Raw genomic sequence first — 22,187 nt, 5'->3', positions numbered from 1 at the left:
GCTCAGCAGAGGGCCTCATCAAACCTGAATATCCACTTTAAAACTCACCAGGCTGTCAGAAGGATTAATATTGCCTCAGGTACCTGTGGGTTTACAGATAAATGACTTTTAATAACATGCCATCAGTGATGTAGACTCTTTTCAGTCATATTCTTAATCTATTTATCTTTAAAACGAAATTCAAATTATGTTTTTTTCCCAGTTAAAAACGCATTTTTCATTTAAACATTTAATTACAAATGATATTTAGTTAAGCAAATGCACCTTTTTCACATTTCCACGGTTCTCAGAAGTCATAGACAGCTATAATTTTTGTAATCTCATTTGCTCCAATAGCAAAAGAAAAAAACACATGATAGCATTTTCAAGACTTTCTATGAGAGGGAAAAAATATCTCCAACACCCCATTAGCCATTGTATTAGAAACATGAAAATGATGAAAATTAAAAACATTACTAGGATTTGCGGATTTATAGACTGTGACTGTGAAAACGCCTCATCACAGTCCGTGAAAAGGGTCCATTACTCTCCTTTTGCTAGAAAATCTAGTATCTTTTGTAACAAAAAATGGCAACCCGCTGATGCTTATTTAGGTGGTTGAACACCCAGATTAGACCAGTGTGGACAAGCAGCAAACCACATTGTAGATGTTAAGATGGTGTGACCTGGTCATTCCACCTAGTATCTTCACGAAGATGGGTTACCAGGTCTCCACCTGCTAGTCAACAACATAAACCTGCTTTGAATGGATAGAAACCAACTGTTATCCCAAAACCAGGTTTATGCATTTATAATCAAACGAAAGACATTACAACATTTTCTGTCCATCATGATCCTCAGGTGTTCGTTGTTATGCAGAGCCATTTATTCAATGATGTTATAAGAAGTAAACTTTAGTTTGTGTTTGATGTCCATTTATCTCTCCAGGCCCTCTGGAGATTCATTTGGTTTCTTCTCAGATTCCTGTTTGTCCTTTTCCATTTGTTCCTGCTCTTTGGCGTCCAGTTCTTTCAGTTTTTCCTCCACGTCTTTGGGAATCTCCACCTCCATCAGATTCTCCATTCCCTCCTCCGGCTCGTCTCCAATCAAAACCTTAATCAAAGACACACAAAATTGCACATGAAACCCTAATGGACCCGAATACGTTCCGTCAGAGTCGCATATCGAGAGAAAAGCGGTAATGATGCAGGACGGGAACTAATGAGATGCCAGACAGCACTTCAGTTTTACTGTCATTCCAAAGCACCAATTTCGGGAACCCGACAACATGGAAAAACTTTAGTAACATGATAGCTGTTAAAGTCGTGTTAGTTAGAAACTGCTGCATTATGAAAAAGCGCCCATTAATCCTGGATAAATATTAGCCTTGTTCTGCGCTTGGCATATTAGCTGTTTTATTGATACTAATTAAAATGGTTGGGTTGAGGCAAATGGCCGAACCACTGCTTCTGGCCTGGAGTTCAAAAGGGATCTCCCAGACGTTATGGAGAATATCATGCTTTAATAGGAGACCCTGTGACATCTTTTCCATGGGGCTGTACCCAAATATACGCCTGCCACGGTGCAAGGAACAGGCTTTTTCCACCAAATTAGTGTCTCCTGCTTTTTTCGACCAAGCTCATAAATCCTGGTTTTGGAGGACTGAAACTGATCTGCATACTGTCTGGGGTCTTCCAAAGCACAACAATCCACATCCACAGAAAATGTTGCATGCAACGATCTTGCAAAAGTGATGCAATAGAGATGCAATAGCAGGGTCTGCACCATGGGGGTGCATGAGGGAGTGTCGCCTCCTCATCTGGACTATCCTGCCCCCTCAGTCAAGATGAAAGTAAAAATGGATTTTAATGATAAAATAGACTATTTTAAAAGAATTAATATTAAGCTACCATAGCAACATTTTAGTTCAGGACAGTCTGTTTCACAAAGTCACATATTGATTGGCACAATTGACCCAGAAACTTCCTGCACCACAAAGAATGCAGCTCTGCTCTGCCTAAATGTTTTCAGAGTGATCTTTACTATACCTGGACGAGTTTCTCACAGGCTGAAATCACATGCGGATCTTTCTCCCAATTGTGAAACTCCCTCATGATGGGATAAACGTTCTTGTTCTTCATTATCTGTCGGCCCACTTTAGTAGCTGTAAGCTGAATACAAACAGATCATTAAGAAACTGAACTGCAGGACAGACAAGCCAACAAACAAGAGGAAAATATAGTGATTATACACTACCATTCAAAGGTTTGTGGTCAGTAAGATTTTTTTTTAAGAAAGAAATTCATACTTTTGTTCAACAATGATGCATTAAATTTAATTAAAATTGTCAGTAAAGACTTTTATAATGTTACAAAGGTTCTATTGATATTTCTTTTCATCAAAAATCCTGAAAAAATGTATCATGATTTCCACAAAAATGTGAAGCAGCACATCTGTTTTCAACATTGATAATAATGTTTCTTGAGCAGCAAATCATCATATTAGAATGATTTCTGAAGGATCATGTGACACTGAAGACTGGAGTAATGATGCTGAAAATTCAGCTTTGATCACAGGAATAAATTATATTTTAAAATATATTACAATCGAACACAGGTATTTTAAATTGTAATAATATATCACAATATTACTGTGTTTTTGATCAAATAAAGATCTTCTAAAGATCTAAGACTTGAAACAGTAGTGTATGTCAATTTCTTAAAAACAGGCAAATGATAGATTTAATAGATGAAAGATTTGAGATGTGGGTCTTACGAGAATGAGGGTTTCCAAGAGCATTTTGCGGATATCAGGATCTTCTTCTCTCTTTTTATCCTCCGGCAGGTACTGCAAATCCACCGGCAAACCTGTAAATACAGATATAGAGTTACATGAAAAAATATGTTAAAGGTGTATAATTGTTTTGCTGTTAAAATAGTGGCAAAAAAATGACACACTTCACACTTTCTGAAGTAAAAATGGAAAGTATGAGCAATAGTAATAGTGATGCTTGGCACTTATTTATTCCAAACATACTACAAATTAAATGATAGTGATACAGACCATGAAAGCATTTCAGAATATAAGGTCATATAAGGTCAGTTAATTAACTAGGAATGTTCCTCTCCTTTTTGCAATCTGCTTATTAGGAGAATATGGTATTTATAAACATTTCAAACAGCTTTTATGAAACCGCAAACTTTGAACTAAGATTCTCACTAAGCAAATTCACAATTTCCTGCTGTAATGGCAGTATTTCCATTCTGTTCATCTCATTTTCCTTGCACATGTTGTTGGAAATACAATAAACGTTCAACCTGTTTGTGTGTCATCAAAATGAGTAAACACCGCCATCTATAGGACAAGCGAGAATATAGCAACAGCAGTCAAAGAAAAGTTAAGCTTTTCTTTTTCTTTCTACACTACTAACAAAAAGCATATGAAGTACTTTGATTTGTAGGGTTTAAATCTGATTTAAAAAGCATCACCTTCATTCTCTTCCTCGGAGAGCTCCTCTGGTCCAGCCAATGGTAATAAAAGAAAAGGTAAAATATCCACCGCATCACTAAGCAACCACTCATGATGGGCTGTATGGACAAAAAGGCATATCTAATGAGAATTAAATGCACTAATTTTGCATTGACTTGCCTTTCAACAATCAAACTGCATGCTCTTTACATGTATTTCTTCAGCAGACACTTTGTCCACAGATTACTGAGCCAAGCACAGGTGATTTACCGTAGTCAAAGCAGCAGTTTCTGAGCGTTCCCACCACCCCTCCTCTCCTGGTGGTCGATTGCTCATACTGTGTGTATGGCAGGAGCCTCTGAATCACACACCTGTACAAACACACGACAAACAATCAGGACAGAACATTTAACCAGTGTCTTACTGTCTAGTACTACGGTATTACCATGCTTTTGGAGATGTACCATGATAATATCATGTTTTTGTTATCTGTACCATGATAATACCATGTTTTTTGACATGAACTATGGTAATATCATAGTTTGTTTCCCCCCATACCATGATAATACATTTTTTTAAATATGTACTATGGTAAAATAATATATTTTTTAACCCATACAATGATAATTCCATGTTTTGGACATGTACTATGGTAATATCATGTATTTTTTTTACCCCTACCATAATAATACCATGTTTTCGAAAATGTACTATGGTGATATCATATATTTTTTTACTCCTACCATAATAATACCATGTTTTCGAACATGTACTATGGTGATATCATATATTTTTTTTACTTCTACCATAATAATACCATGTTTTCGAACATGTACTATGGTAATATCATGTATTATTTTTACTCCTACCATAATAATACCATGTTTTTGAACACATACTATGGTAATATCATAGTTTTTCCCCTGTACCATGATAATACAACATTTTTGAATATGTTATATGATAATATCATGCATTTTTAAACCATGCCATAATAATACCATGTTTTCGAACATGTACTATGGTGATATCATATATTTTTTACTCCTACCATAATAATACCATGTTTTTGAACATGTACTATGGTGATATCATATATTTTTTACTCCTACCATAATAATACCATGTTTTTGAACATGTACTATGGTGATATCATATATTTTTTTTACTCCTACCATAATAATACCATGTTTTCGAACATGTACTATGGTGATATCATATATTTTTTACTCCTACCATAATAATACCATGTTTTCGAACATGTACTATGGTGATATCATATATTTTTTTTACTCCTACTATAATAATACCATGTTTTTGAACATGTACTATGGTGATATCATATATTTTTTACTTCTACCATAATAATACCATGTTTTCGAACATGTACTATGATGATATCATATATTTTTTTACTCCTACCATAATAATACCATGTTTTCGAACATGTACTATGGTGATATCATATATTTTTTTACTTCTACCATAATAATACCATGTTTTTGAACATGTACTATGGTGATATCATATATTTTTTACTCCTACCATAATAATACCATGTTTTCGAACATGTACTATGATGATATCATATATTTTTTTTACTCCTACCATAATAATACCATGTTTTAGAACATGTACTATGGTGATATCATATATTTTTTTTACTTCTACCATAATAATACCATGTTTTTGAACATGTACTATGGTGATATCATATATTTTTTACTCCTACCATAATAATACCATGTTTTTGAACATGTACTATGGTGATATCATATATTTTTTTTACTCCTACCATAATAATACCATGTTTTCGAACATGTACTATGATGATATCATATATTTTTTTTACTCCTACCATAATAATACCATGTTTTAGAACATGTACTATGGTGATATCATATATTTTTTTTACTTCTACCATAATAATACCATGTTTTTGAACATGTACTATGGTGATATCATATATTTTTTACTCCTACCATAATACCATGTTTTCGAACATGTACTATGATGATATCATATATTTTTTTTACTCCTACCATAATAATACCATGTTTTAGAACATGTACTATGGTGATATCATATATTTTTTTTACTCCTACCATAATAATACCATGTTTTCGAACATGTACTATGATGATATCATATATTTTTTTTACTCCTACCATAATAATACCATGTTTTAGAACATGTACTATGGTGATATCATATATTTTTTTTACTCCTACCATAATAATACCATGTTTTAGAACATGTACTATGGTGATATCATATATTTTTTTACTTCTACCATAATAATACCATGTTTTTGAACATGTACTATGGTGATATCATATATTTTTTACTCCTACCATAATAATACCATGTTTTCGAACATGTACTATGGTGATATCATATATTTTTTTTACTCCTACCATAATAATACCATGTTTTCGAACATGTACTATGGTGATATCATATATTTTTTTTACTCCTACTATAATAATACCATGTTTTTGAACATGTACTATGGTGATATCATATATTTTTTACTTCTACCATAATAATACCATGTTTTCGAACATGTACTATGATGATATCATATATTTTTTTTACTCCTACCATAATAATACCATGTTTTCGAACATGTACTATGGTGATATCATATATTTTTTTACTTCTACCATAATAATACCATGTTTTTGAACATGTACTATGGTGATATCATATATTTTTTACTCCTACCATAATAATACCATGTTTTCGAACATGTACTATGATGATATCATATATTTTTTTTACTCCTACCATAATAATACCATGTTTTAGAACATGTACTATGGTGATATCATATATTTTTTACTTCTACCATAATAATACCATGTTTTTGAACATGTACTATGGTGATATCATATATTTTTTACTCCTACCATAATAATACCATGTTTTTGAACATGTACTATGGTGATATCATATATTTTTTACTCCTACCATAATACCATGTTTTCGAACATGTACTATGATGATATCATATATTTTTTTTACTCCTACCATAATAATACCATGTTTTCGAACATGTACTATGGTGATATCATATATTTTTTTTACTCCTACCATAATAATACCATGTTTTCGAACATGTACTATGATGATATCATATATTTTTTTTACTCCTACCATAATAATACCATGTTTTAGAACATGTACTATGGTGATATCATATATTTTTTTTACTCCTACCATAATAATACCATGTTTTCGAACATGTACTATGATGATATCATATATTTTTTTTACTCCTACCATAATAATACCATGTTTTCGAACATGTACTATGATGATATCATATATTTTTTTTACTCCTACCATAATAATACCATGTTTTAGAACATGTACTATGGTGATATCATATATTTTTTTACTTCTACCATAATAATACCATGTTTTTGAACATGTACTATGGTGATATCATATATTTTTTACTCCTACCATAATAATACCATGTTTTTGAACATGTACTATGGTGATATCATATATTTTTACTCCTACCATAATACCATGTTTTCGAACATGTACTATGATGATATCATATATTTTTTTTACTCCTACCATAATAATACCATGTTTTAGAACATGTACTATGGTGATATCATATATTTTTTTTACTCCTACCATAATAATACCATGTTTTCGAACATGTACTATGATGATATCATATATTTTTTTTACTCCTACCATAATAATACCATGTTTTAGAACATGTACTATGGTGATATCATATATTTTTTTTACTCCTACCATAATAATACCATGTTTTAGAACATGTACTATGGTGATATCATATATTTTTTTTACTCCTACCATAATAATACCATGTTTTCGAACATGTACTATGGTGATATCATATATTTTTTTTACTAATAATACCTACATGTACATAATAATATTTTTTTTACCATAATAATACCATGTTTTCGAACATGTACTATGGTGATATCATATATTTTTTTTACTCCTACCATAATACCATGTTTTCGAACATGTACTATGGTGATATCATATATTTTTTACTTCTACCATAATAATACCATGTTTTCGAACATGTACTATGGTGATATCATATATTTTTTTTACTCCTACCATAATAATACCATGTTTTCAAACATGTACTATGGTGATATCATATATTTTTTTACTTCTACCATAATAATACCATGTTTTTGAACATGTACTATGGTGATATCATATATTTTTTTTCTCCTACCATAATAATACCATGTTTTTGAACATGTACTATGGTAATATTATATATTTGTACTCCTACATTAATAATAACATGTTATTGTTTAACATGTACTATGGTAATATCTTTTTTTTTTTTTTACTCCCTCCATGATAATACCATGTTTTTGAACATGTTCCACAGTATTTCTTTTACATGTACCATGATAATACCATGTTTTTGGACATGTACTTTTGTCATGTTTTGTTTGACACATACTATAATAATACCATTGTTTTGGACATATAATACAGTGTTTTAGTATGTAATCACTCTGTACCATGGTATTACTACCACCAGTGTACCACAGTACTGCTGTAGTGCTGTACCTGTCCTTGTCCAGAATGAAGTGTCGTGCCTCGGGCAGCTGTGTGAGGTTGGACAGCAGGGGTCCCAGATAGTGTAGAGAAGCTTTCTTATTGAAACCCTCCGTGCAGAAGATTTCCACCACTCTGTCCAGCCCGATGTTCTGCTCCTGCAGAGCTCTGAACACCTCTTTGCACGTCCGCTCGTGCCGGCTCAGGTTACTGAGGATGGTGCAGATCCGATCCGCAAACACGTACTCCGGGTCCAGTAGTTTGGGAAGCAGTTTGGCCAGTAAGTCCGTGTCTTTGATCAAAGGCTGGTGAAGAGTCTCGTCCGCTGAGAGGTTGATCAGGGCGTGGAAACAGTCCTTGACGATGGCGATGGAGGGGTCGCAGGTTAGAGTCACCAGCGCTTTGAGGAAGTCTGGTTTGGACTGCAGGTAACGGCATCCGTCCCGGTTTCCCGTGAGGCCCAGGACGTATTCCGAGGCCCGACCTTTGACATCAGCTCTCATCTCCAGAGTGAGAAATGACAGCAGTTCTTCAGCTTCACCGTCACTAAGCATCTTGGCTCTTGGCTCAGTCTGTTGACAGACTCAAAGTTTATTCCTGATTTTTTTTCCTTTTAGTCAAACCTCAAATGAAAACACAGACAGTTTAAGCACTAGCTTAATGATAATAATATCAGAATAAAAATAATATAAACAATAAAATAAATATTTTAAAAGATAAAATATAAAACTTCTGTTTTTCTAAAAAATTCTACAATTTTCTAAAATGTTCTACATTTCTAAATTTTAGTCTTTCATCCAGTATTTTATTTAATTTCACCTCCATTTCAATAAACAAAAACTATTATTATTTAATTTCAGTATTACACAACAATACCAACACTGGTTCCAGGCCTGGAAAAGCCAACTAAAGTCCTATATTTAATATGTATTTAGTTACACATTAATATTTACTAAGTTTTATTTAAACTGCAAAAGACAACACTGATAGTTTAAGCACTACCTTATTAATAATAATAATAATAATAATAATAATATTACCAGACCGCTATAAATCACAATAAATAATTAAATAAAAAATTAAATAAAAAAAAAAAATACAAAATAAGAGGTTAAAATTGGCATCTAAAAACTGAAAATCCCTGTCTTAGTATATCAAAATGCCATGTCATTACCATCACTGTATCATGGTACCACAGTACAGGTTTTGTAAGTACTCAGACATTATTATGATTGTGCAGCAACACGGTAGTGCAAAATTATAATCATAACAACCGATGGCTATGTTTACAGTACACTACTGAACACGCAAAACCAAAAAAATGACCTATCATCGATATACAGCTGTATAGAGCGCAGAAAATATGTGATAAAAACTAATAATTTTATTTACATTATTTTAATTTGATTAAATAGAATATATTTACCACGTTCGCGGTATACAGAACACATGTGCGTTGATCGCAGTTCCTGCTGAAGGATTTTTTTTTTTCCTGTTTAAGGAATTGACATATTCCTGATCCAATAAATTACGCGCATTTTTTACGGACTGGCATATGATTGGTTGGTTAACTCCAGGCTCCGCCTTCGCTGCTGGCTCCTCGCGCTTTGTGATGACGCACAATAGCCTGCGTATGTTTGAAACATGGCAGCAGTTCAAGTGAGCGAAGCCGAGAAGGTTTATCTTATGCATGGAGTTCGAGTAAGTGTAATAATTTATAATTTATATATAATTAACCTTCAGTTAATATACGAAAAAGAATTTGTAAATCGAAAAGAAGCCTCATTACGTGTATTCTGATGTGGTCTGTTTTTGGTTTAACCTCATGCTGTGTTGGGATTGACTATATTGCATTTATTTTTGTGGTTCTAGACGTATCAATAATCGATAAAACATGGCAATAATATACACTTTGATTCTATACAACATCTGTGGTCTTCTATTACTCTGAGACCCCAAACATCTGTCATTGAACATGTTTGAAGTATGTTATTCACCTAAAATTCAGTAATGAGATTTGGAAACATCAAGAGGCCTCATCCTAATACCTCAAGCAGAACATGAGGGTTAATTGTGAATATTGTTGACAGGATGGCATAAGATTGGACGGACGAAGATGTGAAGACTACCGACACATGGAAATTGAGACGGATGTGGTGTCAAACACTGATGGATCTGCTAAAATCAGTCTTGTAAGCTGAATTAAACAGTTTTATGTTAATATCAAACATGTGCTGTCAGGACTCGCCAGTGTTTTTGTGATGCAGTGTGTTGTTGTGTTTGACAGGGTCACACAGATGTTCTCGTAGGAGTGAAGGCAGAGATTGGTAAACCCAAACCCACAGTACCGGATGAAGGTTATCTGGAGTTTTTTGTGGACTGGTGAGTGTTTAAAGATCATCATATTTATAGATGCATCCTGTATCACTATAAAGACATCAAGCGTCCTTCATTACAGACACTGTAAATCACTAACAGCTCCACCAATAAGACTTTTAAAAACCTCATTAAGAATAATAGAACATGATGACATATGAGAACATAATGCATGTAAGTTTACATGAATAGTGGGAGCTATACTTTTTTGGTATATATATATATATATATATATATATATATATATATATATATATATATATATATATATATATATATATATATATATATATATATGGTGCTGGTCATATAATTAGAATATCGTGAAAAAGTTAATTTTTTTTATTGTAAATTATTTTAAAAAATGAAACTTTCATTTATACTAGATTCCCTACATGTAAAGTAAAACATTTCAAAAGTTTTTTTTTTAATTTGTTGATTAGAGCGTACAGCTAATGAAAGTCCAAAATCCAGTATCTCAAAATATTAGAATATTTACATTTGAGTTTCATTAAATGACCATCCCTACAGTATAAATTCTGGGTATCTCTTGTTCTTTGAAACCACACTAATGGGGAAGACTGCTGACTTGGCAATGGTCCAGGAGACAATCATTGACACCCTCCACAAAGAGAGTAAGTCACAGATGGTCATTACTGAATGTGGTGGCTGTTTACAGAGTGATGTATCAAAGCATATTAAATGCAAAGTTGACTAGAAGGAAGAAATTGGGTAGGCAAAGGTGCACAAGCAACAGGGATGACCACAAGCTTGAGAATACTGTCAAGTAAAGCTGATTCAAACACTTGGGAGAGCTTTACAATGAGTAGAATGAAGCCGGAGTCAGCGCATCAAGAGTCACCACACTTGGACATCTTCAGGAAAAGGACAACCAAGCCACTTCTGAAACAGAAACGACGTCAGAAGCTTCTTACCTGGGCTAAGGAGAAAAATAACTGGACAGTGAACAGTGGTCGAAAGTCCTCTTTTCAGATAAAAGTAAATTTTGCATTTCATGTTGAAATCATGGTCCCAGAGTCTGAAGGAAGACTGGAGAGGAACAGAATCCAAGCACAGAATCCAACCACTTCCAAGTGGTTTGCTGACCATGATATTAATGTGCTTTATTGGCCAGCCAACATGCCTGACCCCTGAATCTATGGGATATTTTCAAGAGAAAGATGAGAAACAGTCGATCCAACAATATAGAGATGATCTGAAGGCTCAATAGTGCCTCAGCAGTGCCACAGGCTGATCACTTCCATGCCACACTTCACTGATGCTGTAATTTGTGCTAGGAGCCAGTCATTTGCTGTAATATGTGCTGCCGACCAAGTATTGAGTGTACAAATGAACATACTTTAAAGAACTTGAACTTTTCTGTTTTGAAAATCAATTTTTTGATTGATCTTAGGAAATATTCTAATATTTTGAGATACTGAATTTTAGACTTTCATGAGCTGTACGCTCTAATCATCAAAATTAAAAAAAAAAAAAAAACTTTTGAAATGTTTTACTTTACATGTAGGGAATCTAGAATATATGAAAGTTTCATTTTTAAAAATAATTTACAATAAAAAAATGAACTTTTTCACAATATTCTAATTATATGACCAGCACCTGTGTGTGTGTGTGTGTGTGTGTGTGTGTGTGTGTGTGTGTATATATATATGTATGTGTGTGTGTGTGTGTGTGTATGTATGTATGTATGTATGTGTTTCTTATTGTATTCACGGAGACAAGAGCCGTCGTTATTTTCATTATTAAACACTTGCAGTCTGTATAATTCATAAACACAACTTCATTCTTTATAAATCTCTCCAACAGTGTAGCATTAGCCGTTAGCCACGGATCACAGCCTCAAATTCATTCAGAATCAAATGCAAACATCCAAATAAATACAATACTCACATAATCCGACGCATGCATGCAGTATGCATGACGAACACTTTGTAAAGATCCATTTTGAGGGTTATATTAGCTGTGTGAACTTTGTTTAGGCACTGTTTAAGGCAAGCGCGAGCTCCGTGGGTGGGGAGCGTGAGCATTTAAAGGGGCCGCACAGCATAAATCGGCTCATATTTAATGATGCCCCAAAATAGGCAGTTAAAAAAATTAATTAGAAAAAATCTATGGGGTATTTTGAGCTGAAACTTCACAGACACATTCAGGGGACACCTTAGACTTATATTACATCTTGTAAAAAAACGTTCGATGGCACCTTTAAATGCTTTTGTTCTTTTTATATATATATATATATATATATATATATATATATATATATATATATATATATATATATATATATATATAATTTTTTTTTTTTGTTTTTTTTTTTTTTTGTTTGCACAAATTGTTTAATGCTTTCAACTAAAATAAAACCTTAAGATATAAAATGTAAGCTTGTTGTGTATATTGCCTAATCGTATGCTTGTTCAGGTTACAAACTTTTTATGAATTAAAAAAAAAATAAAGTCCTTCTTGTTTAAGGTCATTTAAATAAACGAATATTCAAATATTCGTTTTTTACAAGCCCAAATATTCGAATACAATATTTTGGAAAAATGCCCATCCCTAATAAATATATAGATATAGATATAGATATAGATGTAGATAGTAGATGTAGATAGATTTGACAACTTACCCCAACCTGATATTTTTTGGAAAATTCTAGTCTTCAGAACTTTTTTCAGGACTTTTTAGCTAAATTCTACCTTTGTCAAATAGTTTACTATTATATACTTATGTTTTAATGTATGTTTTATTGTGTTTACATTTTACCCAACAGCTATAACAAATGTATGAGATACAGCACAATTAATAAAACCGTATTCAATTTATTAAAAAGTTTAGTACATACAGTATGTGTAGAGGTATTATAGTGGGAGCTGTAATTGACCAGTGCTGGTACTTCAGTGTATTAATATGCAAATTAGCAGTGAATATCCACAGATGATGTGTGTTTATGCATCCATGATCTGCATGATAATGAGTCACAGTCTCATCCGTTTTCTCACTTTCCTGATGTGTGTTAAATGCCTGACATTTGTTTTTCAGCTCAGCGAACGCCACTCCGGAGTTTGAGGGGCGTGGAGGGGAGGAGCTGGGGGTGGAGCTTAGTAACATACTCTATAAAGTGTTCAACAACAGGCACAGCGTGGACCTGCGTTCGCTCTGCATCTGCCCGGGAGAGAACTGCTGGGTGCTGTACGTGGACGTGCTGGTGAGTGAACCACTTGTCAAAGTCGAAGATCGAAGACACGCAGCATCCTGACATACACTTCTCAGGATGTGAATGATGAACTGAATATTCACATTAAATACCGTGGAATAATGTGACTATATGCTGTTGGTATATTCTTCATTTAAATGCATGATTGTCTCAACAGCTGCTGCAGTGCGACGGAAACCTGTTTGACGCCATTTCCATCGCAATCAAAGCTGCTCTGTTTAACACACGGTGAGTTACTGTGTCTTTCCCATCAGAACTGTCAGGTTTCCATCAGGAAATGTTACAACTGGGTTTTATTTTATTATTATTTATGTACTATTATACTATTTTGAATTAGCTTTTATTTGTATATTTTCAGTTGTCATTTTAAATTTAGTTTATGTTTTAGTAATTGTGTTATGGTGATTGAAATTCACTGGTTGAATGTTGTGAAAACCCTGAAAGACTTACGAGAAACTTAAGCACATCCCTTTTCCGAAACAGAATTCCCAAAGTGCGCATATCTGAGGATGAGGAGGGCGGGAAGGAGATCGAGCTGTCAGACGACCCATACGATTGCATGCGGCTCAATGTGGAGAATGTGCCGTGTATCGTAACCCTGTGCAAGGTACAGCAAAGCCTGGGCCATTACCCACAATGCACCACTCTCCTAGTGTCATTTTAGGTGTGTTCAGCTTTAATGGCGTGAGTGCCGCAAGAGCGATAAGAGATGCTTTAGTATGCTTTTAAATCACTCTTGCTGCACTTTGATGTCATGCACTGGTCAGTTTGTGCAGCGCCGCTTCAAGTCGAACACATCTATTCAGTTATGTGTTTATGCAACTTTTTTTTATATTGAATGTCTCTGTGTTTGTGCCTTCAGATTGGTCACAGACACGTGGTGGACGCCACGCTACTGGAAAAGGCCTGTTCTGTGGCCAGTCTCCTGATTTCAGTCACACACAAAGGAATGGTCACATGTGTCAGAAAGATGGGAAGGGGAAGTCTGGACCCAGAGAGCATCTTTGAGATGACAGAGGTCAGATTATTTTTTTCCACAGTAGTTGGAAAGTAACTTTCTTGATAATGTTATTAGTGGTGTTTGATAAGGCATCACTTTTACTCCTACTTAGAATGAGGATTTTGTTCAAATCCCAAACCCTTTAAAGCCTGACATAGGAAATAATAGTCAGATAAAAGTTATTTTTTGAAATAGAACAGTTTATTGAAACTTTAGGCAAAATATACAACAAAAACTTAGAGTTTGCATATTTGTTTTTATGTTGAGTATTGTTAAAATTATTATTTATAAGACTTTTATGGCTCATATAGTATGATATAGTGAGAATATGGAGGGAAAAAAATGTCAGTTTTATTCAGAGGCCCAAACTGAGCAAAAATATGGCCAAAAAGTAACATTTAATTCTGATCGCTTGTAATGTAAATCACTGAGATCTTTATAACAGAGACTACTTACATAAATGCATATAAATATCAGTTGTCTCTCTATGTTTTTAATATTATGTCAAAGTAAGATGATATTAGTTTATGATCAAAGCTCTGTAGTTTTTATTTTGGGGGGCAAAACTTGATGCATTTTAGTAAAATTATGATTGAGAGAAACAGATGTTCTTCAAAAGCCTGATGGATTATATTTAATACACTTTAACATGAGTTTTCTCTCATGTTAAAGTTATTCTTACGTTTACTTTATAAAAACCAGTAAAGATTTAACAGCAAAAAGATGAGCTGAAGGTGGACGTTTTTACAGTTACTAAAATCTTGTGAACTATCAATCAGATGACAGAAGGCATGTAGATTATGTACAGCAGGTTTTTAAGCAAAGAAATGTGTATCATATATGATACAGTAGGCTTTACAGGGTTAAACTTTGGCACCTACACACTGGAGTTTATATTACTGTATATTAGGGGATTTCCTCCAGCTCGTGTTGTTTATATGTGCAATATCCATCAGACAGCCAGTGAACAGACCGTCTGAGCCCGTCCAGTGCTTTAACAACTACAGCTTTTGTTTTTGCACACTTTCACTTTCATAAACTCACTGATTAAAGAGTTTACATTCACTGTTCTGGTGTTGTAGGCCGGGAAGCGTGTGGGAAAGACTCTTCATGCTCCGCTCATGGAACTGCTGCAGAAAGAAGAAAGTCTTGGCAAGAAACGACAGAAAGTGGGATTCCTTGGATAGCTGTTTTTGTACCTTTCTTTGTTGTTGTTGTTGTTTGTTTTTCAAATAAATGAGTTAAGTTTCCTATGACGTTCGTCATGTCTTGCTTAATAACTTCAGCTAATGGATTCCTCTAATGCGAGGTTATATAACGTTGCTGTTTTTGTTTTGTTCATTTTTCCAGCTGTCTGAACTGGTTTGAGCAGTGCTTTTAACAGATGACTCAATGCTAAACGTTTCTTCACTCAAATCCAATTTTTTCCTTATAAATCTGAGCAGTTTTTAGTGGATTTCAAGCATTTGAGTCTTTTTAATACCTGAATTTAGTAGATGAGTAGAACAGAATCCTTGAAGTTGAGAAGTTGCGTGTTGATGGTTTTTATGTCCCAGAGCAGAAGGATATTTTTGTTTTAAATGCAAATGTTAGGAAAAAATAATGTGTGTTGGCATGAAAACAAAAGTTGCGATAGTCTTTTCTTCCTATTGTGACGTATATCTGAATGAAACGGCTTCTGGAACCAGATCATATGTGGGGTGGGGCTTGAATTTGTTCATGAGGAATTGATTGGATGGTTGTGGTTTGCTATTGGTGGATCTCATGTGAGTGACAGGTTGCCCCGCCCTCGCCATCAGAGAAGAGAAGAGATGCTGGGGGAGGGGAAGTTATTTAATAATGATGTGCAAAGATTAATCATTTATAATAAATACTGCAATATTCCATTATTAAAAAAACAAGATTTGTCCATTTTGATTTCATGGTGACTTTAAAGATTCACAGACTTGTGTAAGTTGACAGGTGCTGTAGTCCAGCACAGACGGACGTTTCTTCTGCCACGTGTCATCTGAGGAAGATCTGAGTGCTCAGGCCCTCCAGACAGCTGCTGTGATCCTGGATATATTCCATCCCATAATAGCTTTGCTTCTTCCTCTGGAACAATGAATCCAAAACAAACTGCAGCTATCACTGCATAGATAACAATTCATACACCAGAAGTATGCATGATGGGAAATGTGTCCTGAGGAGACCTTAAATTCTCTGGGACACTGAATGTGCTCTGAGCAACCTGAGAACCTGCTCTTCTGTGCAAGGCATCCTAAATATGGATCCTATTTTATAATCTGCAATATAAGTATATTTCCACATATTTTTAGAAAATCGTGAAGAAAAAATTTACTAAACCACAATACAATTTATAATATGAGTAAAATGTAAAAAATATCTATTTTGGGCAACATAATGTAATTAATGCATTTTATATGTATTTAATAGCACATTGGTCTGATATAAATTTCACAGCTTACCCCAACCTGATATTTTTTTTGGAAAATTCTAGTCTTCAGAACATCATTTTTCAGGACTATTTAGCTAAATTCTACCTTCATCAAATAGTTATGTTTTATTGTGTTTACATTTTACCCAACAGCTATTACAAAAATGTGAAATTCATGTTTTAGTTTGGAAGAGAGAATTCACAAAAATGTTTCTGTGTGAGAAACGCACAAGGTCTGTTTTTTTATGTACCACTTCTAGTCATGAGCTTTAAGTCTGAGAACTGATGAGGAAAGTGTGTGTGTTTGTGAGGTGAGGTGTGTGAGGACGTCACGCCTCCGCTCAGGATGAAGAGCGACTGCAGTGAGTTTACAGCAGTTTTCCTGCGTGAGCTGGACTGAGAAGCAGAGATCTGTCCTTGTTCTCCAAACTTCACCATGAGACTCAGAGACGGCTGTCTTCTGTTCGCAGTCCTGCTGCTCCTCACACACACCTCACAGCAGCAGACCACTACCAGAAAGAAACCCAGCACTAAAAAAGGTAAGTCATTTTTGTCTTCATTTGTTCATTTGGTTAGTCAAGTTGAAAGCTACAGGTTCAGAGAGCATCATGTGCAAAGCATATTTTCTGTGCTGTGTAAAGAAAAATAAACAGTTTACTACAGAAACGTACTGAAAACTCAATTTAAGAAATATTAATTTTATGTAATTAAACAAATATAACATCATTAATTGTATTAAGATGTATATATAATTTAATACAATTAAATTTAAAAATAAAATGTAATAATCAATTATGATATATACACAACAAATTAATTATCATAATGTATCCATGCATTTTGCCTTTATTTTTGGTGTAATTCCCATTATTCTCAGTGATTATTCTCTTTACTGTAATGCAACGGCTTAATTTACTTGATGCACAATATAATTTATTTCTTTTATGTGACTTTTGGGTGAAATTGTTTTTTTCAATTGATTCATCGTAAGATCTGTTCTTACCCTGTCAGACTCAGACGCTCGAGCCAGCGCTGCTTTGGAGGACCTTCAGCAGCAGATCAATGAGATTGTGGAGGAACTGAATCATCTAAAGGAGCAGCAGGCTCTGCAGACGGGTGAGAGCTTCATAAACCCATCTGCATCAAGACATGCTCTGCATTACTGAAGCATCCAGACGTTATGATATAACCCTAACCTACTGCCAAAAAACAAAAATAGTAGAGACTCAGATTTGTTTGGCCCTTGAGCTCAAAAAACGGACACGTTGTCCCATAGACTGGCGTATTGTTTGGATTAGAGTCTGTCTGCTTACATAAGACACATGGTCTCCACGTGTAGCTTTTGATGATTCTTACAGCTTGTGTTTTCCCTAGAGAACATAAAGCCAGATGTCATTCAGTCTTTGATGTGAGGAAATGTTCAGACAATATGTGTAGCCTAATATTTTATAAGACTATATGACTTTAATAACTTTAAAGTGTGCAGAAACGCACTGCAAATACTCACAACGCAACCAAATACAGAAATGTGCTACAAACTCACAATGCAACCAAATACAGAAATGTGCTACAAACTCACAATGCAACCAAATACAGAAATGCGCTAAAAAAACTAACAACACAACCAAATACAGGAATGCGCTGCAAATACTCACAACACAACCAAATACAGAAGCATACTGCAAATACTCACAATGCAACCAAATACAGAAATGTGTTACAAACTCACAATACAACCAAATACAGAAATGCGCTGCAAATACTCACAATGCAACCAAATACAGAAACGCGCTACAAACACACAATTCAACCAAATACAGAAACGCGCTGCAAATACTTACAATGCAACCAAATACAGAAATGTGCTGCAAATACTCACAACGCAACCAAATACAGTAATGTGCCTCAAATACTCACAACACAACCAAATACAGAAGCATACTGCAAATACTCACAACACAACCAAATACAGAAGCATACTGCAAATACTCACAATGCAACCAAATACAGAAATGTGTTACAAACTCACAATACAACCAAATACAGAAATGCGCTGCAAATACTCACAATGCAACCAAATACAGAAACGCGCTACAAACACACAATTCAACCAAATACAGAAACACGCTGCAAATACTTACAATGCAACCAAATACAGAAATGTGCTGCAAATACTCACAACGCAACCAAATACAGTAATGTGCCTCAAATACTCACAACACAACCAAATACAGAAATGTGCTGCAAATACTCACAACGCAACCAAATACAGAAACGCACTGCACATACTCACAACGCAACCAAATACAGAAATGTGCTGCAAATACTCACAATGCAACCAAATACAAAAACACGCTGCAAATGCTCACAACGCAACCAAATACAGTAATGTGCCTCAAATACTCACAACACTACCAAATACAGTAATGTGCCTCAAATACTCACAACACAACCAAATACAGAAATGTGCTGCAAATACTCACAACGCAACCAATAACAGTAATGTGCCTCAAATACTCACAACGCAACCAAATACAGTAATGTGCCTCAAATACTCACAACGCAACCAAATACAGTAATGTGCCTCAAATACTCACAACGCAACCAAATACAGAAATGTGCTGCAAATAATCACAACGCAACCAAATACAGAAATGTGCTGCAAATACTCACAACGCAACCAGATACAGAAATGTGCTGCAAATACTCACAATGCAACCAAATACAGAAATGTGCTGCAAATACTCACAATGTAACCAAATACAGAAACGCGCTGCAAATACTCACAACGCAACCAAATACAGTAATGTGCCTCAAATACTCACAACGCAACCAAATACCGAAATGTGCTGCAAATAATCACAACGCAACCAAATACAGAAATGTGCTGCAAATAATCACAACGCAACCAAATACAGAAATGTGCTGCAAATAATCACAACGCAACCAAATACAGAAATGTGCTGCAAATACTCACAACGCAACCAAATACAGAAATGTGCCTCAAATACTCACAACGCAACCAAATACAGAAACGCGCTGCAAATACTCACAACGCAACCAAATACAGAAATGTGCTGCAAATAATCACAACGCAACCAAATACAGGAACGCGCTGCAAATACTCACAACGCAACCAAATACAGAAACACGCTGCAAATACTCACAACGCAACCAAATACAGAAATGTGCTGCAAATACTCACAACGCAACCAAATACAGAAACGCGCTGCAAATAATCACAATGCAACCAAATACAGAAATGTGCTGCAAATACTCACAATGCAACCAAATACAGAAACGCCCTGCAAATACTCACAATGCAACCAAATACAGAAACATACTACAAATACTCACAACGCAATCAAATACAGAAATGCGCTGCAAATACTCACCAAAAGAGGGAAAAATATAGAGAGATTACAGCAGTCAGAAAAGAGAATGATGTGAACTTTGTCCTCACTCCCTCAGCCGTTGTATTAGAAACACTCTCACAGCAGCATTAATTTGTGTTTTCTAATTTACTGCCAAGTGCCAAGGTAATAAAACACAAAGTATATCATTATAAATTAATATGAATTTTTTTTTTTTAAATAAAAACTTTCCTAGTTTTTTAATGTTATTAACTGTGGAAATGCATCATAACGTCCATGAAAAGGGTCTATCCATTTCACTTTTGGTGAGAAAGGGCCTTAACATTTGCCAAAAATAGAACTTTTTATTTTTAAAAAAACAAACAAATGCTAAATTAAACTGCGTTACTTCCTAAAAAGTAACTAATATTGTAACAAGTAACTTTCCCCAACACTAGTTGTTACTGGCTGACCCGTACAGGTGTTGGTATGTAAATATGGCTATTCATATGTTAATGAGCTCTGCTTTACGAGTAAGCCAAATGTTCTGAGTTAGTACACTATGATTACACTTTTTTTATTTTAAAAGAACAACAAACACGCTGTTTTACATTACCATTTAAAGATTGCAAACAATGTTTTTTATGTATTTATTCTCCTCTAGTCTGTCTGAGAGGCATGAAGATCCCCGGCAAGTGTTTTCTGGTGGACCCCCTGAAGAAGCGCTACCACACGGCCAACGAAGACTGCATCGCCAAGGGAGGAATCCTCAGCACTCCGCTATCTTCGGACGAAAACACGCAACTCTACGATTACGTGCGCCAGAGCATCGGACCAGACGCTGAAATCTGGCTGGGCATAAACGACATGCAAACTGAGGGCGTGTGGAAGGACCAGACCGGCTCAAACATCCGCTACAAGAACTGGAAGCTCCCGCAGCCTGACGGCGGCAGCGCGGAGAACTGCGCCGTGCTCTCCGGAGGAAAGTGGCTGGACGAGGGCTGTCGCGAGGAGAGAGCGTCCGTCTGCGAGTTCAACATCGTCTGAGATCATCCAGTGCGGCGGTTCTCTTGACCTTAGCTGTCCTTTCCATTGCACAATCCTGCTTGCATTGTTTGCGCTCCATAATTGTATATTTTTCTCTTGAGGAGAGCAAAGATTGTCATTTTACTCCATAAAAATGTTCAGATGCAAAAGCTGATCTATAATCAAAGATTATGACACTGTAATAAAGGACACTTCTTGTTCATTTTTGGACAGTCTCCATTAAGATCTAGCCAACAAAAACACACAGAAAACAAACATTATTGAATCCTAAATTAGATGTAATGGTCTTTTAGTAAGAAGTCCAGCCACCTGATAAAATCCAGTAGAACGATGATTATTTCAGATAGCTAGCTTTGTTACTTGTTTATTTTATAACAAACTAATGTCTAGCCTGATATAACCTGAACATATTTTATCTCAATAAAATGTTTATCAAAAATGTGATTGTATGATATTTCATAAATTTGGTGTGACAGGCCTATGTGACATAGGCCTATGTTGATATGCTCATAATTTATTAAATATTTTGGCTGATTTGATGATGCTTTCACCTACAACTGAGTGTTGAATTGTCAGATCCATGCATCATATTTTACCAAGGGATGCACAAAATAGGTTATCAGCTGATAGAGATTTTTTAATTTATTGTTATCAGTCAATATTAAATATTTAATGGTGCATGTTAATTTCTGCAAATTTTTACATTTAGTTTGC

General features: G+C 34.8%; 3 protein-coding genes across 4 annotated transcripts; 2 read left to right on the top strand and 1 right to left on the bottom strand.

The window, feature by feature from the left end:
- Positions 1-213: 213 nt before the first annotated feature.
- On the bottom strand, positions 214-9,576 carry hgh1 (HGH1 homolog (S. cerevisiae)). 2 transcript variants are annotated; one of them, XM_048203652.1, is made up of 7 exons: positions 9,455-9,576; positions 8,041-8,600; positions 3,718-3,818; positions 3,468-3,566; positions 2,755-2,846; positions 2,028-2,150; positions 214-1,092 (listed from the first exon to the last, which is right to left on the bottom strand). In XM_048203652.1, exons 2-7 carry the CDS (start codon positions 8,580-8,582, stop codon positions 916-918), a joined length of 1,134 nt encoding a protein of 377 aa, XP_048059609.1. In that variant the 5' UTR covers positions 8,583-8,600; positions 9,455-9,576; the 3' UTR covers positions 214-915. The 2 variants fall into 2 exon arrangements, with proteins under 2 accessions (XP_048059609.1, XP_048059611.1); XM_048203654.1 differs by having other exon boundaries at positions 8,041-8,651; positions 9,455-9,516.
- A 14-nt stretch (positions 9,577-9,590) lies between these two features.
- Positions 9,591-15,889, top strand: exosc7 (exosome component 7). Its single transcript, XM_048203682.1, has 8 exons — positions 9,591-9,729; positions 10,119-10,220; positions 10,316-10,410; positions 13,462-13,627; positions 13,794-13,864; positions 14,120-14,243; positions 14,499-14,654; positions 15,719-15,889. The coding sequence occupies exons 1-8, from the start codon at positions 9,673-9,675 to the stop codon at positions 15,821-15,823; spliced, it is 876 nt and encodes a 291-aa protein (XP_048059639.1). The 5' UTR covers positions 9,591-9,672; the 3' UTR covers positions 15,824-15,889.
- Positions 15,890-17,333: 1,444 nt separating this feature from the next.
- On the top strand, positions 17,334-21,912 carry clec3bb (C-type lectin domain family 3, member Bb). The gene is made up of 3 exons (XM_048203714.1): positions 17,334-17,612; positions 18,085-18,189; positions 21,091-21,912. Exons 1-3 carry the CDS (start codon positions 17,510-17,512, stop codon positions 21,471-21,473), a joined length of 591 nt encoding a protein of 196 aa, XP_048059671.1. The 5' UTR covers positions 17,334-17,509; the 3' UTR covers positions 21,474-21,912.
- Positions 21,913-22,187: the final 275 nt, after the last annotated feature.

This window comes from Megalobrama amblycephala, linkage group LG9, assembly GCF_018812025.1.
Source record: "Megalobrama amblycephala isolate DHTTF-2021 linkage group LG9, ASM1881202v1, whole genome shotgun sequence".
Taxonomy (NCBI): domain Eukaryota; kingdom Metazoa; phylum Chordata; class Actinopteri; order Cypriniformes; family Xenocyprididae; genus Megalobrama; species Megalobrama amblycephala.
The sequence above is the reverse complement of the archived record's forward strand: the minus strand, read 5'-3'. Positions and strand labels throughout refer to the sequence as shown.